The sequence below is a fragment of the Cyprinodon tularosa genome, unplaced genomic scaffold, assembly GCF_016077235.1.
Source record: "Cyprinodon tularosa strain WSP-4 unplaced genomic scaffold, ASM1607723v1 ctg162, whole genome shotgun sequence".
NCBI classification, from domain to species: Eukaryota; Metazoa; Chordata; class Actinopteri; order Cyprinodontiformes; family Cyprinodontidae; genus Cyprinodon; species Cyprinodon tularosa.
The window spans coordinates 549,710-566,117 of record NW_024038460.1 but is presented as its reverse complement, the minus strand read 5'-3'; the positions used below and the strand labels follow the sequence as shown (position 1 = coordinate 566,117).

Sequence of the window (16,408 nt, the reverse complement as noted above, 5' to 3'; positions counted from 1 at the left end):
TTTATTGATAATCACACAAGTTTACTGCCTAAAAAACTTAAACAGTGAGTAATAAGATACTGAGTAAACATAATTAGAAGCAACAGAGTTTAAGAAAGTCTTCATCAAACAGACCAGGAGAGAAAGAAAAAAGAAAATGATGCAGCATCGCTTAGAAGGCAATGAAATAAAGCCTTCGTTATACCATGTGACCAAATGTTTACTCCTCCTCTTTACAATATAAACTCTAAATTCTTCCCTCTCTTCACTCCTCCTCAGCCTCTCTGAGCATTAAGCAGACTGACAACACAGGTAGGGAAAGTTTCTCATATCACTATCTGGATTTGTTGTTTACTGTAGATTATAAACTGAGATGTCAAACTGGTGCGCATGTTTACTTTGTTAAAGTATCCCTTCAATTAAATAGCATTGCTGCAAAAAAGTTGAGTTTTTTTCAATTGTAACTCTGTATACTAATAGTATACAGCGCACTCTAGTGTATGACTTTAACTACACCTTCAAACATAAAAACAAAAATTAAAGACATAAAACTGTTACTTCCTTTTTGTTTTTAGAAACCCGTTTCAATCTCACAGCAGTGAAACCTCATAACTTCAACATCATGCATAGAAGGTAAGTATAAAAAAATATAAATTATTTATAAAATAAATAACATTAAACTATTTTTCGCTTTAAACTGGTTTCCAAAGATACCTTACCATCTGCATTTGGTTGCCTTTCATTAGTGATGTGCATGAATTGTAAATTTAAATTGAATCTGATCATTTATATGAAGTAAACTTGATTAAACAAGAGGAAATAAAAAACATCAAAGGAATAAACAAATTAACTGAACATCAAATATCAAGACTTACAATTTAAAATTGTGCAACATTTAAATTAAACTAGGAGGAACTAATTCCGAACAAGATAAGAACTGCTGTGTGTTTCTCAGACAAAAATAAATAAATTCTTGTGTTGAAATATTGTTTAGCAAGCTGTTAACAGTAAGAAGTAATTTATAATTTAGTGCATTACATTTAAGATACTTTTTTGATTAGATTTCATCTTTTTTATATATGTCGCTGGAAGGATATCACACATTGAGTGCCTTTAAACTGCATCAGATCTGTGAAAAAAAAACTAATAACACATTAAGAAACATTAAAAACTATAACAATAATACTAATGGATCAAACGGAGATTTGTTTAATTTCTTTTTATCCGGCATAATATATCCAAACTTTTTAACAGGACGGCATATGGGGTTCATAAACCAATATACTCTATTGCTAACTGAGAACGTTTCTTTATTAACCTATAAGTTCTGCTATTCCTAAGAGAATAGAATATGAAATATTTTAAAAGTAAAGCTCAGTAGATATTGTTTATTAAAATTTAATAAACAATGTCTGATGAGAATGTTATCTTAGAAACTGGACTTTCACTCTGAAAACAGATCGTGTTCAGTTTTTAAACTGAAAACAGCTTATACCATGATGTTTCCACCTTCACACTTTAGTGTGATATTGTGTTGCTGTATAAAGACTTTCCAAAGACAGCATCTTTCGTTCCATTCAGGCAGAAAATGCACACTCAGAATTGCATTGCTTTTCCTAACAGCCTGCAGCAATTTTTAAACTGTAACTGCTGGTGTTTCTTAAGCAATCTTCAAAATACTTTCATTTCTCCTTTCAAAAATCTTGAAAGAATATCTACACAATGTTAGAGTTAAGCAATATTTTACACACTGACTGATTCTGGCTGCACCATTAAGATGAGAAACACACCTATTGTCAATGCCCTTTTTACATTATGTAAAACATAGGTAAAAAGCTTAAAGACCTAAGAAAACCTCTTTACTTTGACAGTTTCAAGTATGTTTTAAATGTTAATATTTTTTGTTATCATTATCTAGGCTAAATATTATGTCAAAAGTTGCATTAGCACAAGGATTTCATGGAAAACACCTTACAGTATATGTCCAAAGGTATTTACTGTAGCAATGTGCAAAAAAATTTACAAACCCTTTGATGTTAAAGGTTCTAAATGTTACATTTTAAAACCTTATCAACTCAACTATGGTATACTATTGCCTAGTTGTTATGAAATATTAGATGTTTCCAATTTTTTCTTTTTTTTCCAACTTGGAATATGCCACCTCTCCACATGTAGGAGCCACCCATGTTATTGCATTAGCCCTAAAGTGGCTTTAGCATGGTAATATGCCCCTTTTTTTAAGAAGGCTGGACAAATTCAGAGACTTCTAGGAGGTTAAAATTATATTTGCACGACTTATGGAATTGACTAAACAAAGAAAAAAAGAATAGCTGTCATCACTGTGAGGACGTGGAGGAAATCAGAGTCCTGGACCTCCAATGGGCCCCTGAAGAGTGCCCAAGGAGGGCCAACAGAGGGATAGCAATACCCCCCAAAAGAAGAGCAGAAGAGTGCCTTGGGGAATCCCCAGCAAATCCCAAGGGGGGCTACAGTAAAGAGCCTGCAGGCTCCACTAGCTGCCAGCAAAGTAGTGGTACATTCAGCTATGAAGGTCCAGAAAGACACAATGTCCGCCAGCAGAGACCACACAGAACCAGAGGTCCAGGCACTACAAAGCAGCTTCCAGGAGTAACACGCAAATAAATTTATGCTCATAACTTTATCAGTAAAGTAATGACATGAATGTATGCTGTCCGCACACTTTCAATTCTTGACAAACACAGAATACTTCCAGGTCCTGTTACTGATACCACTGAGGGGCAAAAACAGTCTTTAGACAGGGGAAGTGATACCTTTCAGTCCATGATGTGAAAAGGGAGACTGCACAAGCCAACAGCCAAGACCAGGGATTGTGCACATTAACCTGAGTAAATTTGGCCCAGAACCTGATGACCCCAGATCGTATTAATTCCAATGGTTTAGCCAAGACAATGCAAAACAGTCTGGCCATCCCAATAAATCCAGGCCCCGACCCCTTGAATCTCCTACCCCTGACAAACTCTAGCAAGAGGGCCACCATCTCCAAGACAAATGGTCTAATCCCCCCCAAGACGCATATATAGACATAACATCACTACCTCTATAATGTCAAATGAGGGAACATTGCCTGACTATTCAAAAAATCTGTGACCCTGCCACTGGAGAGGGAACCACACTCTCCCACTCCACAACACAGTAGAGACCCCCCAACTACCTGGCCAATGCCAGATACTCCATCTCATGTTTCCCCAAGAAGAAATGCCCTACCTGAAACTGTATAGTAATAGAGATGTAGGACCAAACCAATAAAAATAAGTTGATAGTTTTCCTTTTTGGCACTTTTGGACACTCATACTATGTGTTGGCTGCAAATGGCCACTATGCCAATTGTTGCCACTACGACAATTACAAAAACACTGCTCTTTGTGACGAGTTAGGACCTAGCTAGCATTGATCCATACCTTTTTTTCAGTTTTGCATTTTATTACCTCCTCTTCATCATAATGTTTTAATTCAGGTGCTTAGTATTAATTATTCATACCAAACTGTCACTGTCACTTTCCCTTTCATTGACCACAGCCATGTTTAACCAGCTCCACCTATTGCCAAACCAGGCTGTGTCCATTAGTGTCTCCTGGTACTGTCAACTTTTATGGCATTTTTCTAAATTGATATAGGAGTGTGGTGTTACTTTTACAACTTTGTCTGCACTTTAAAAAAATACCATCTAAAAATGTTCAATAACCTTGAACGTTACTGTTATGATGGGTCATTAATGGTCAACTATGTCCAGTCTGTAATAATGTAAACATTGCACAGTCGGGATGCTAATGCTCAGTTATGCCCAGTCAGTACATGGGCAATCAAGGCTCAATGATGGCATCAATAATTGGCCATAAATGGTCAGGATGTAATGATCAACCATGTCCAGTTAGTCCAAATGGGACAATAATGCTCAACTACGTAAAGCCAGTAAAAATGGTAGTGATTTTGTCAGCTATGCTTCTCAATATAGGTAGGTTATTAACGATCAGGTACCATTGGTCTATAATGAGGGGTCAATGATGATCAACTATGCCTAGTGAGTAATGATGGATCAACACTCTTTGATGGGAAATGATCATAAATGGTCAACTATGTCCGATCGAAAATGAGGGTTTGTCAAGGATTACCAATTCCAATCAGTAATGATGAGTCCCTATTGGTCAGCTATACCTGTCAATAATGGTGAGTCATTAATGCTGAATTCTGCCTTGAAGGTAACAATAGACCATCATCAATCAACAACGCTTTGTCAGTAGTAATGGATCATTAAATATGGTTCATTAGTAGTCAACTATGTTAAATCAATAATAAAGGGTGATTAAGCTTTAACTATTATGTTTATTTAGTAATGATTAACCATCAATGGTCCCTTTTGATCTGTCAGTAATAATTGATCATTAATAGTCAGCTATATACAGGCAGTAATGATGAGTCTTTATATGTCATTGATCTTTTGTTGGTAATAACAGGAATTAGTGTTCAAGTATGTCAGATAAATAATGATGGTTTAGCAATTCAAGTCAGTAATGATCAGTCAATATTTATCTGATATACTTAGTCTGAAATAAGGAGTCATTATTGGTCAACTATCATTAGTCGGTAATAACAGGTGAATAATGGTGAACTATGGTCAGTAGTGGTGGCTCTTTCACTTAAAATAATCTATGATGTTCTTATGATTATTTCGGGTTATTAAAGACCAAATATGTTAGTTTGAAAATGAAGGTTTATTAAGGGTAAGCAAAGCCAGTCATTTAAAATCATTATTTGTCAGAGTACCAGGTCAGTAATGATGGGTCATTAATTCTCAACTACGCCTGGTCAGTAACAATGGCATAACAATGACATAATAGTCAACTATGCCCAGTAGGTAATACTGGGTGAATAGTGGTTAACTGTGCTCAGTAAGTAACAATGAGTCATTAATGGTAAACTGTCAGCTCAGTAATGCTTCATTACTGATTCTAAACTATAACTGGCCAGTATGTAATCATGGGTCATTATTAGTCAACAATCCCCAATCAGTAATCACCGGTTAATAATGGTCAACTATAGCCAGTCAGTGTTGATGAGTCTTTCATTTTCAACTATTTTCAATTCAGTTCATTTAACTTAGTTTGAATTTCGTTTTTTTTACATAGCACCATTTCAAAACACGTCATCTCAAGGCACTTTACACAGAAAATTCAATCAGAACATTCAGTCAGATTGATTTGAAGTTTTCTATCTAAGGCACACCAGATGATTGCATCGATTATTGACTCAAAGGCAATCCCTCACGCTAAGCATGCTTGTAGCGATAGTGGAGGGGAAAAACTCCCTTTTAACAGGAAGAAATCTCCAGTAGAACCAGGCTCAGTGTGAGCGGCCATCTGCCGAAGCCGACTGGGGTTTAAGGAGACAGAACCACAAATACAGAAAGAAGCAGAGTTATGAAAGGCAACTGTTGACCAGCTCCACAGGGGGCCCCATCCACGAAACACACAGCCAGGCCAGGCAGACAAGACAACCATGCTCTGATGATGATGACAGGTCGTTAATGATTAAGGATATCACATTTATAATGATGATTTATCAAGGGTCAGCAATGCCAGTTAGTAGTAATGGGTCATTATTTGCTATACCTGACCAGTACCAATGGGTCATTATGTGCAGCTCTGCATTGATTAGGTGTTAATAGTTGACAATCGCCTGTTAGTAATAATGGGTCATTCATGGTCAACAATGTCAGGTCAGTAATGGCTGATTATACCAACTATGTAACCATCAGCGATTAATGGTCAACCAATGTCCAGTCAGTAATGATGGTTCAATAATTGTCAGCAATGTCAATGGGAGGTTTTTAATTGTTAAAAATGCCCAGTCGGTGTTCATGGGTTATTAAGTGTGACTTATGCCCAGTTAGTTGTTCAGTCTACTATACTAATCAGTGATGATAGGTCTTTAATTGTCAGTGTGGTTGGTAATGGCAATTATGTCTGATCAAAAATTATTGTTTCATTGTTTCACCATTGTTTCACCAATGCCAGTCAGTAAGTATGAGTCATACCTGGTCAATAATATTGGAACACTTATTAAGCTTAACTATGACATGTTAGTAATGATGGGTCCTTAATCTACAAATGTGCTCAAGTAATCTTTAAGTGTAGATGGCATTAATACCATGCATGTAAAATAAAAGAAAGATCTTGTATTTCGGGTAATAAGAATATTGTAAAGCTGTGCCAGCTGAGTGTCACCTATTTTCAGAGTGTTTTGTTCTTCCTTGCTCACACACATATCAAAAAGGTGTATACAAAAATAAAAAAAAATTGTAATAACAGTTCTACCTTTTCCTCCCGGGTGTCCGCATGTAGAATGACTACAACCGCAGACAATACGTTAAACAATAAAATTACATTAGAAGCTAAATTAAAGTCTGCTAAATTTACAGTTAGGCAAAATAGTTCGATTCAAGTTTTTGTTTTTAACTGCCTTAAAAAAATATGTATATGTATATATATATATATATATATATATATATATATATATATATATATATTTTTTTTTTTTTTTTTTTTTTTTTTTTTTTTTTTTGTTGTTAAAGTTATATTTATTTGGGCTGGAGGATTATGTTTTATGATATTCAAGCTGTTTTGTCTTGAACACTTCAGTTTAGTTTCAAAATTTATTTTACGTGGGTGGGGATGAATACCAAGATGTTCATGTCTAGACAAAGTAGATTTATAATAAGAAGGTTTTTGGAAGAGCTTTATTCCTTTATATGTTTGAGAATTTTCCCTGGATATGAGAAATCTATTTTAAATACCGGATTATGTGTACCCAAAAGATCCAGAATGATGATGGCAGGAGATGATGGTATCTGCTGTCAGATGGCAGAGAAGAAAGAATCATTCAACAATGAATATAAAAAGAATATCAAACTTAACTGAGTATATACATTTAACTTTTACATTATTCCCAATATGAATAGAAGACCTGGGGGGAAATGAATTTAAACTAGTAAAATTTAAATTCTTTCTACAGGTATATCTCATCTCAATTCAAGAACATCATCTCTAAAAGTCTCCTGATCGAACCAGGACCCCCAGCTGTCTACCAGCTACAGACAAAAAATGAGGACTTCGGACCTCTGACTAAAATGACCCTAGGAAAGAAAAACCTGAACAAGGCAAATAGAACGGTGTTACTGGTGGGTGAAACAGGAGCAGGAAAGTCTACCATCATCAACTCTCTGGTCAACCACGCCATGGGAGTGAATTATGAAGATGAACTCTGGTTTCAGATTGTAAAAGATGAGAGGAGGGACCAGACTGAGAGTCAAACATCAGATGTAGTTGTCTATGAGATTTTTGGGTTTGAAGATCAAACTCTTCCTTTCTCTCTTACCATCATTGACACGCCTGGATTTGGAGACACCAGAGGGATAGAAAAAGATATTATTGTCAGTCAAAGATTGTTTGACCTGTTTCGATCTGATGAGGGGATCAATGAGATTCACGCTGTTGGTCTGGTGGTTAAGTCCACGGACAATCGAGTGAATGATCGCCTGTCATACGTCTTCAATTCAGTCATGTCTCTGTTTGGGAAGAACCTTGAGAAAAGCATTGTGGCTCTCATTACTCATTCTGACGGAAGAACACCCAAGAATGTTCTTCAAGCGCTTGAAGCTACACATATAAAATGTGCAAAAAACGAAAGGAATCAACCAATTTACTTCCTTTTTGATAACTCCCAAGCTGAAGACCGATCAGAAGACGAGGAATTCCTTAAAGCAGCTGATGAAATTTCAAAGAAAGGAATGAAAGCCTTTACAGACTTCTTGGAAAGGAAAAGTCCTCAAAGGCTGATTTCGACCATGGATGTCCTGAGCGAACGCATCAGCCTGACCTCCTGCATCCAGAACCTGCAGGAGAGAATCCTGTTAAGTGAGCAGAAGGAAAAGGAACTCAAACAAACTCTTGATGCTCTGAAAAAACAAGAAGATGAAATTAATAAATCTCACGCAGTTACTGTAGATGTTGATGTTGTCTACAAAGAAAAAGAGCCTCTAGCAAGTAAGGGTTTTTTTAGCCGTAATTTGTTCGAGAAAGCAATGGTGTGCACCATCTGTGAAGAGAACTGCCATTATCCTGGCTGTACATTAAGCCGCAATCCTCAACGCTGTGAGGTCATAAGAAACGGCCACTGCACTGTCTGCTCTCGGAAATGTCCTGCATCGGCTCATGTGAAGGAAAGATGGAGATATGTAACAAAAACCAAAAAGGTAAAGAAGACCATAGAAGTTAAGAAAAAGATGCTGGGAGAGAAAGTTGACCCCACAACAAGGGATGCTACCTTAAATCGTTTTTACAAGCAAATAGATGAACTGAAAGCAGAAAAGGTCCAGCTTGTCCTTGAGTCTTACCAACATGTCATGAAACTGGAGGATATCGCCCTCAAAGCGGATTCCGTCTCAACTTTTGTTCACATGGATTTCTTGATCGAAAAGCTGAAGGAAACAGGAGACACAAAGAAAGCTGGGATACTGGAGGAGATAAGAAGCCGAATGGATGCTGGAACCAAATTAGCACTAGAGTACATGTGGTCAAAAACAATTGGAGCAGAGTAAAACCAGGAAAGAACTGACGGTCAAATCACATCAATGACAGGTCAGACAAGAGAGCTTCATCAGTTGAATTACCTCTAGAAAGGTTCCACTTTATATAAGATTTTTGTATATCATCTCATCATAAAGGTAAAAGGGTTTAATGATTGTTTAATACAATAGTCATCATTTTACAAAATTGTATCTTTTTATCTTTTTAATATGTCTGTAACTTTGAAATATAATATGCCATAATACAGAAGAAAATATTAGAGCAAACATAATTACCACCATCTGCCCATGGCGTCTTGTCTATCCATCAGGGTCCCAGTGGGGCTGGAAGCTATCTCCACCAGTCTTGGTTAAAGGCAGGGAACACCCTGGACAGGTCACCAGTATATAGTGGGGCAACACAGAGATACACAAAGACACAGAGCAATGCAACCACACCCTAACCCCTAAGGGCATTTTAGACATGCCAATTTACATAACTATAAGAGTTTTTGACAGTGGGAGGAAGCCAGAGTACCCTGAGAAAACCCAGTCCTGCAAGGGGAGAACATGCAAAATGCAGAAATCAAACACAGCTTCTTGGTGGAAGGCAAGAGTGCTACACACTACCCCCCTCTCCAGTCTTAAAATTAAAACCAACAATAGAAAATCTAAAAAAAAACTAATATAAGTGAATATGGGTAACTGGGAAACCATTTATTTAATAAAGAAATTAAGATTTATAATATCAATGATTGTCTGATTAAAGGTGGTTTTACCATTTTTCAATTCTTAGTTCCAATGGCAGCATTAGAAATACTCATTCAAATCCAACAGTTTATTGATCTACTTGTTGCATCTGCTATCCTCTGTCTAAAAAACTAATGCAATATATTGCCAAAAATTGTCTTCTGAATTTATGGATATATTATATTGTTACATTTTTTATTGTCTCAACAAACATCACAAAAATAATATGATAAAATGAGAAGAGCTAATATCCACTTACTAGCTTTTCAAAAATGTAAATATTTTGTTTAGCTATAATTAGTTGAAATGAGATTTTGACTTTTGTAGATTTGACTTTACTACATTATTTTGTATTTCTTATATAGGAAACGGTCTTTGTGTAACTAAATGTTTATTCCTTTAATATGTTGGGTTTTTTTTTTTACTTTATGATAAGTGATCATGTCATTAAATGGACTTTAATATAATTATACACACTATACAGAGTTTTACATTAGAAATATCCAGCAACAATATCTATTTTGTAACGGTTTTGTATCAAATCTTTGGCCTTCTGGTGATAAAATGTTTGATGAATGACACCATATTACTGTTTGTGTGTTTATTGGATCTTTGTTTAACTGGAATCAGTGATGGGTTCTATGCTGGTACCATGGTTCTTAGCGCTACTGTCAGTGTGAACAAGAAAAACTCAGGTTTAAAGAAAAATATCTCGGACATTTCATTTTTAAATATCTGTTGTAATCTATTTTGAATTGTAAGTCTTTAATGCAAGAGCAAGAACAGGAGGTACTTTCTATGAAGTCGGGTCAAACAGCTTTTTTGCTATTATCAGATAACCAGCATTTGTAATAATATCTTCAGCGGTACCATTTGTTTTCGCTTTAGGGCCTTTTAAACTTCATTCTGAGAAAAATTAGGGTTCTTTCTTTTTGTTCTATGTTGGACCTTGATCACTCTTAGTCCGCACAATGATAAGAAAGTCATTGACAATAGGCAGATGGATCAAACCATTAACAATTTTCTATCTTCACCTTCAATAATCTGATCAATCATTAATGCGCTGGTTTTGTTTGGCAGCAGTATTCTAGGATGTTTTCATTCCATATGTTTTTTTAACAAATAAAAATTCAAGCTGGTGGATTTTCAATAAAGCATGACAAAAAAAACTGAGTCTAAATCCCAGACGGAATAGAAGATGGTCTTTATCCCTGTGTCCTATGTTCCAGTCATTCTCCAAGCAATGTTAGTGGATCTGAGTGTCCACCTTCATCTTCTACATCAGAGACCATAACACCTGCTCCTCTTCCTCGAACCATACTGACCACAGCACCCTCCTCTCCCTGTGAACCATCAGAGAGGTATGTAAGAGGTATTTGCGCTCATTTCCTTCGATATAAAGTTTCTTACATATATGAAAAGATTCCAGATGCTCTAACGAGTCCTGCTAACAATTGTTATCACTCCAATGGTCAAAATGGAGGCTTTCTTGTAAGCTACCATATGTGTATAATACAGTCTTAGGTTTATTTGATCTATACTCGGTCTTAGATATGGTTGCTGACAACGTCTTGAATACAAGTTGTAATGGTTGAGTTTTGGCTATTTTTTAATCATTTCTGAGAATTATTTTTGACATGTCTCTAAGAGTAGTTGTGTTGAGGAACTTCAATACATGTATTGCCCACCCAAGTAGGGGTGGTAAATATGTTATTTAGTTAGATATTCAGAAGATCCTTAGGGAAAGAGTCAAACCAAGGACCGAGATGTCGCCCAGTATGGCGCAGCCGGGGCCCCACCCTGGAGACAGGCCTGGAGTTTGGGCCCGCATGCGAGCGCCTGGTAACCAGGCCTTTGCCCATGGGGCCCGAACAGAGCCTGAACAGCTGCTGTTGGCCCACCCTCCTGTGGACCCACCACCCACAGAGGGATCCATAGGGGTCAGGAGTAGAGAGAACTGGGTGGCGCTCGAAGAGGGGTGCCTCAACAACCCAGTTTGTGCAGGCAGCCTCTAGCTGTAGAGATGTGGAACATCACCTCGCTGGGGGGGGAGCAGACTGAGCTTGTGCGGGAAGTTGAGAGGTACTAGCTCACCTATACACGCAGGTTGGGTTGGGGATCCAATCTCCTGGAAAGAGGCTGGACGCTCCACTTCTCTGGTGTTGCAGCTGGGAGAAGCAGCAAGCTGAGGTGGCCTGCTCATTGCTCCCCTTCTCAGTCGTGTTGGAGTGCACCCTGGTGAATGAGAGGGTTACGTACCTACGCCTTCGGGTTGGGGACAGGTCTTTCACTGTTGTTTAGGCCTATGGGCCCATCTTTGGTGCAGAGTACCCAGCCTTCTTGGAGTGCTTGGGAGGGGAACTAGATGATGCCCCAACATGGGACTCCATTTTTCTACTGGGGGACTTCAGTGCCCACATGGTCAGCAACAGTAAGAACTGGACAGGGCTGATCGTTGGAGCTCAACCTGAGCTGTGTTCTGTTATTGGATTTCTCTGCTAATCACAGTTTGTCCATAACCAACACCATGTTCGAACACATGGTTGTCCATAAGTGCACGTGTCACCAGGACACCCTAGGACAGAAGTCGATGATCGACTTTTTAGGACAGCGTAACCTTCACAACTAGCTATTGTCCTACAGTAGAGCTGGATAACGGCCAATCCAACTGCTCAATATTCAATAGACTTTTGATTTGCAAGTTAACCAAGTTTACCAAACTACTGTTTTCTAATAATTTCAAGCATTTTATTTAAATTATGTACAAATCATGTAAATGGTTTTTGGTGGAGTATATTTGGATGTACTGTATGCCTGTTAAATCTATTTTATTGTTTTGACTTGGCAAGAGACTGCAGAAGCTGCAGCTAAAGCTAGTGTGAAAATTATCTTTTATAAAGATGAATGAGTTCAATCATTGCCAATGTAAAATGAATAATAAACTATAGACAAAATTTCTCCATAGCGTAAAGGATAAATATGTGGTTCTGTTCTCTTTTTACTTCATTTATTTTAAGCCTGTTATCACCAATGAAAAAATGCAAAGTTCACTCTGTAGGTAATGCTGTTTACATTTTATGTTAATAGTGGTGTCAGGTCTAAGCACCTAAAACACCATACATGCATACAGGGAAAGAAAGAAGGCACAGAGACCATTAATTTAGTTTTACTCGTGAGGAGAGTAGGAAGAGACTGCGGAGTTTACAAATCTCCAACCCACTCTGCCGGTCTTTCTCCTCGCTATTTATTAAAGTCAGAGAGGGGTTCCCTAGTTACACAAGCTGAGGTTGCACTAAAGGAATAGGAAATAAGAAATACAATTCAATTTGCAGCCTCAGTGAACAGGTCAATTTGCATTTAAATGTCTTGCGGTCAAATGGTACGAGAACTTGGTTTCGTTAAGCTTGAGCAATACTTTCTGATAGTTGACCTGTACTGCTTGTGCAACACCTCTCTGGAACAGTAATATGTCACACATTATACATCATAAGAACAAACATTAAGTATCTTATAAATAATAATTCCAACATAGTGGTTTTATGGTTCTTTTTGTCACTCATACCAATGTGTTCAAGATCAATTGATATAATAATAATTCCATCCAAACTGCTGTTTAACTCACAGGGACTCCTACAGGTAACCACATGTAGTCAGGGTTTCATTGGTGTGAGCTTTAGTAATAGTGATTCTGTTAATTTAATATTTTAAAAAGAGGAAATATGTATATCAGTTCAAAGATGGCTTTCAGTAAGTCTGTTCTTTTTTTAGGAAATCTGCACTGGCCCAGTTGAGATCTAAAAGTACACTGATCCGAAAGGGAAATCCATCTGTTTACCAACTGAAAGCAAAAAAAGAAAATTCTTCTACATTGACCAGAGTTACTATTGGTGAAAATACGGGTCTCAAAAGAAATAAAACTATTTTACTGGTCGGAGAAACAGGAGCAGGAAAATCCAACTTGATCAATGCCCTGGTCAACTTCACCATTGGGGTGAAGTTCCAGAATAATGTCTGGTTCCAGATTGTGGAGAAGACGGACCAGGAAACCTCTGAAGTGACTGTGTATGAAGTATTTGGCTTTGAAGGTAGAGTGATCCCCTACTCTCTGACCATCATCGATACTCCAGGATTTGGAGGCATCGGAGGGATAGAATATGATGACAGCATCACTAGGCGTTTATTGGACTTGTTTCGGTCAGGAGGCATTGAAGAACTTCATGCAGTGGGTCTGGTGATGAAGGCGAGTGATAATCGATTGAGTGACAGACTGATGTACATCTTGAATTCAGTCATGTCTTTGTTTGGGAAAAACATTGAAGACAACATAATAACTCTGATCACCCACTCAAAGGGAAGAACACCAAAGAATGTTCTTCAAACTCTTGAAGTTTCCACCATTAAATGTGCCAAAAATGAGAAGAACAAGTCTGTCTACTTCCTGTTTAATAACTGCCAGAGCGAAGACCGTACAGAAGAAGAAGAATACCTGGAAGGAGCCTATAAGGTAACAGAGAAAGGACTGAAAGAGTTCACTGCTTTTCTGGAAAAATCTCAGCCTCAAAAACTGAAGACAACTGTTGATGTTATCAATGAACGCATTAAACTGACAGCCTGCATCCAAAACCTGCAGCAAAGATTCATTGAAGCTGAAGAAAAGCAGAACCAGATCAGACAAATCCAACATAACCTGATGAAACATAAAGAAGAGATGGAAAAGAATGAACATTTTTCTTTTGAAGTAGAAGAGTCCTACAAAGTCAAAGAATATATCAAAAATGATAAGTGGATGAAAGATATCCTTCATGATGCAGCTATGTGTTGCAAACGCTGTGAGGAAAACTGTCATTATCCTGGATGCAATTGGGCACCAATACCTGCCTTATGTGAAGTCATCAAAGACGGTCACTGCATCGTCTGCACTGGGAAGTGTCCCAAATCTGATCACGTGAAAGAGAACTGGAGATATGTGACCAAGACAAGAAAAGTTCAAACTACTGCGAAAGAAATGAAGCAAAACTATGAAAAGAGTAAAACCGAAAAAGAGAACAACTCTAGTTATTTAGAAAGTCTGGAAACTAAAATGAAAAATCTGACAGCAGAGAAGTCTCAGCTGCTGGAAGAGTCCTACAAACACATCACTAGGCTGGAAAAGATTGCCCTCAAAGTTGATTCAGCAGCTACCCTGGTCCACCTGGACTTCCTGATTGAGAAGATGAGAGAAATTGGAATGAAAGATAAAGCAGAGAAGCTGGAGAAAATAAAAACGAATGTTGACGAAGGAAGCCAAGCAGCCTTACTATACCAGCATGAGAATCACCCTAAGATGCAACAATACGGTCATCATTCAGATTTACCAACTGAGACCTATCTGTGAACATGAAAAAGTGAAGTCAAGTGCATGAAAAATAAAAGCTTTATAAAATGTAAAATTATATGATTTACTTAAAAATAAATCACAGAAAAAAAATAAAGAAGATTTTTAGGTTGATTAAAGGTCAAATCAACAACTTTTTCAACAAAATTATTCTTTAAAAAAAGGGTTAATGCATAATTGTCTCATAAATTTAGTTTGGTCCAAAAGAAAGAAATATTTACTTCTAGTTATGATGCTAATATCAACATGAAAGGATTCTGCACCAATAGGAATAGTAGGTTGAAGACGGAGCCACATCCTAGCTGTGTGAGAAATGGCCCCTTTCCTGGCAAAGGTTGACATTAGCATTAGTATTCTATGGAGCAAGCTTCATAGATTAGTAGGACCTGGTAACCAGCTGGGAAACAGTGCAGAACAGGAGCAGGTTAAACGGAAGAGTTAAACTTGTATTTATCACCTTAAATGTTACTATAAACATATAGCCATGATTTATGGTGGAGGTTATTTTAAGAGTATAAATGTCTATGATATGTGTTGTTTTATTAAAGCGTAGAGAGAATTAGGGTTTTTTGTAAGATTAGAGGTAAAATACCTTTTCGTCTCTGTTGTAAAACCCTTTAACTAACGGGGAGTAAAGGAGTAAAACATGTGCAGCTAGCTTGTTCCAAAGTAGACTAAGGGGCAGATGGTATCTATGCAGCAATCCAGCCCGTCTGCACATAAACAACAGATGATGATTATTTTAATGGATAATGATGTATTTTTCTGTTCAATCCAGTAACTGAAATAAACATTCCTGAATCAAGCACTAATGTCTTCTGTTCCTCCACGAAGATGCAACTCATGAAAACTCAAAATAACTTATATCTGTTATTTTATTCAGCCCTGGTTTAGAAAATATAAAAAAGTAATAATCCATCCATCCATTTTCTTCCGCTTAATCCGGGGCCGAGTCACGGAGGCAGCAGTCTAAGCAGAGATGCCCAGACTTCCCGATCCACACACCTCCTCCAGCTGCTCTGGGGGACCCCAAGGCGACACCAGGACAGCTCAGAGACATAGTCCCTCCAGCGTGTCCTGGGCCTTCCACCAGGCCTCCTCCCATTAGGAAAGGCCTGGAACACCTCCTGAGGGAGGTGACCAGGAGGCATCCGGTTACAGAATCCCAAGCCACCTCAACTGGCTCCTTTCACTGCTTATAATACCTGCAATCAATAAACTCCATACTGTTGAGTTATTTTACGTATTGATATTGATATCATTAGTAAAAAAAATAATAAGCAAAATGTATTTCTATCTTGTTGCCCTTTCGTATTTCTGGGTATTTCTGCCATTACTGCACCATTTATATAGATTATTTCAGTTTTCTGTCAACACTAGTAATTGATTAATTTATTGTATCACATAAAGGGGTTTGAGGCCAGGGCTGTCTGATCCTAAGCTAACTAAGATCAGCTTTAGATTAATGGGTGCAAAGACAGTGGAGGTCTCAGTCCCATGAGGTCATTGATTATTGATGACATTTGTAGTGATTGAGGTGGCCATCCCAAATGATTTACAGATAAGGAAAATTTATCATGAGAAATTGGAGAAATACCAAAAGCTCAGGGAAGAACTAGAAAGGACCTGGAAGGTGAAGGTAACTGTAGTGCTCGTGGTCATCGGAGCAATGGGGGCAGTAACCCCCACACTGAAGGAGTGGC

At 37.7% G+C, this 16,408-nt stretch overlaps 1 protein-coding gene across 2 annotated transcripts; it reads left to right on the top strand.

Moving 5' to 3' along the window:
- Positions 1-219: 219 nt before the first annotated feature.
- LOC119780588 lies at positions 220-15,510 on the top strand. Of its 2 annotated transcripts, XM_038280670.1 has the most exons (4): positions 220-291; positions 555-612; positions 10,561-10,692; positions 13,100-15,510. In XM_038280670.1, the coding sequence occupies exons 2-4, from the start codon at positions 602-604 to the stop codon at positions 14,703-14,705; spliced, it is 1,749 nt and encodes a 582-aa protein (XP_038136598.1). In that variant the 5' UTR covers positions 220-291; positions 555-601; the 3' UTR covers positions 14,706-15,510. The 2 variants fall into 2 exon arrangements, with proteins under 2 accessions (XP_038136598.1, XP_038136599.1); XM_038280671.1 differs by lacking the exons at positions 10,561-10,692; positions 13,100-15,510 and adding an exon at positions 7,030-10,206 and having other exon boundaries at positions 237-291.
- The last annotated feature ends 898 nt before the right edge of the window (positions 15,511-16,408 follow it).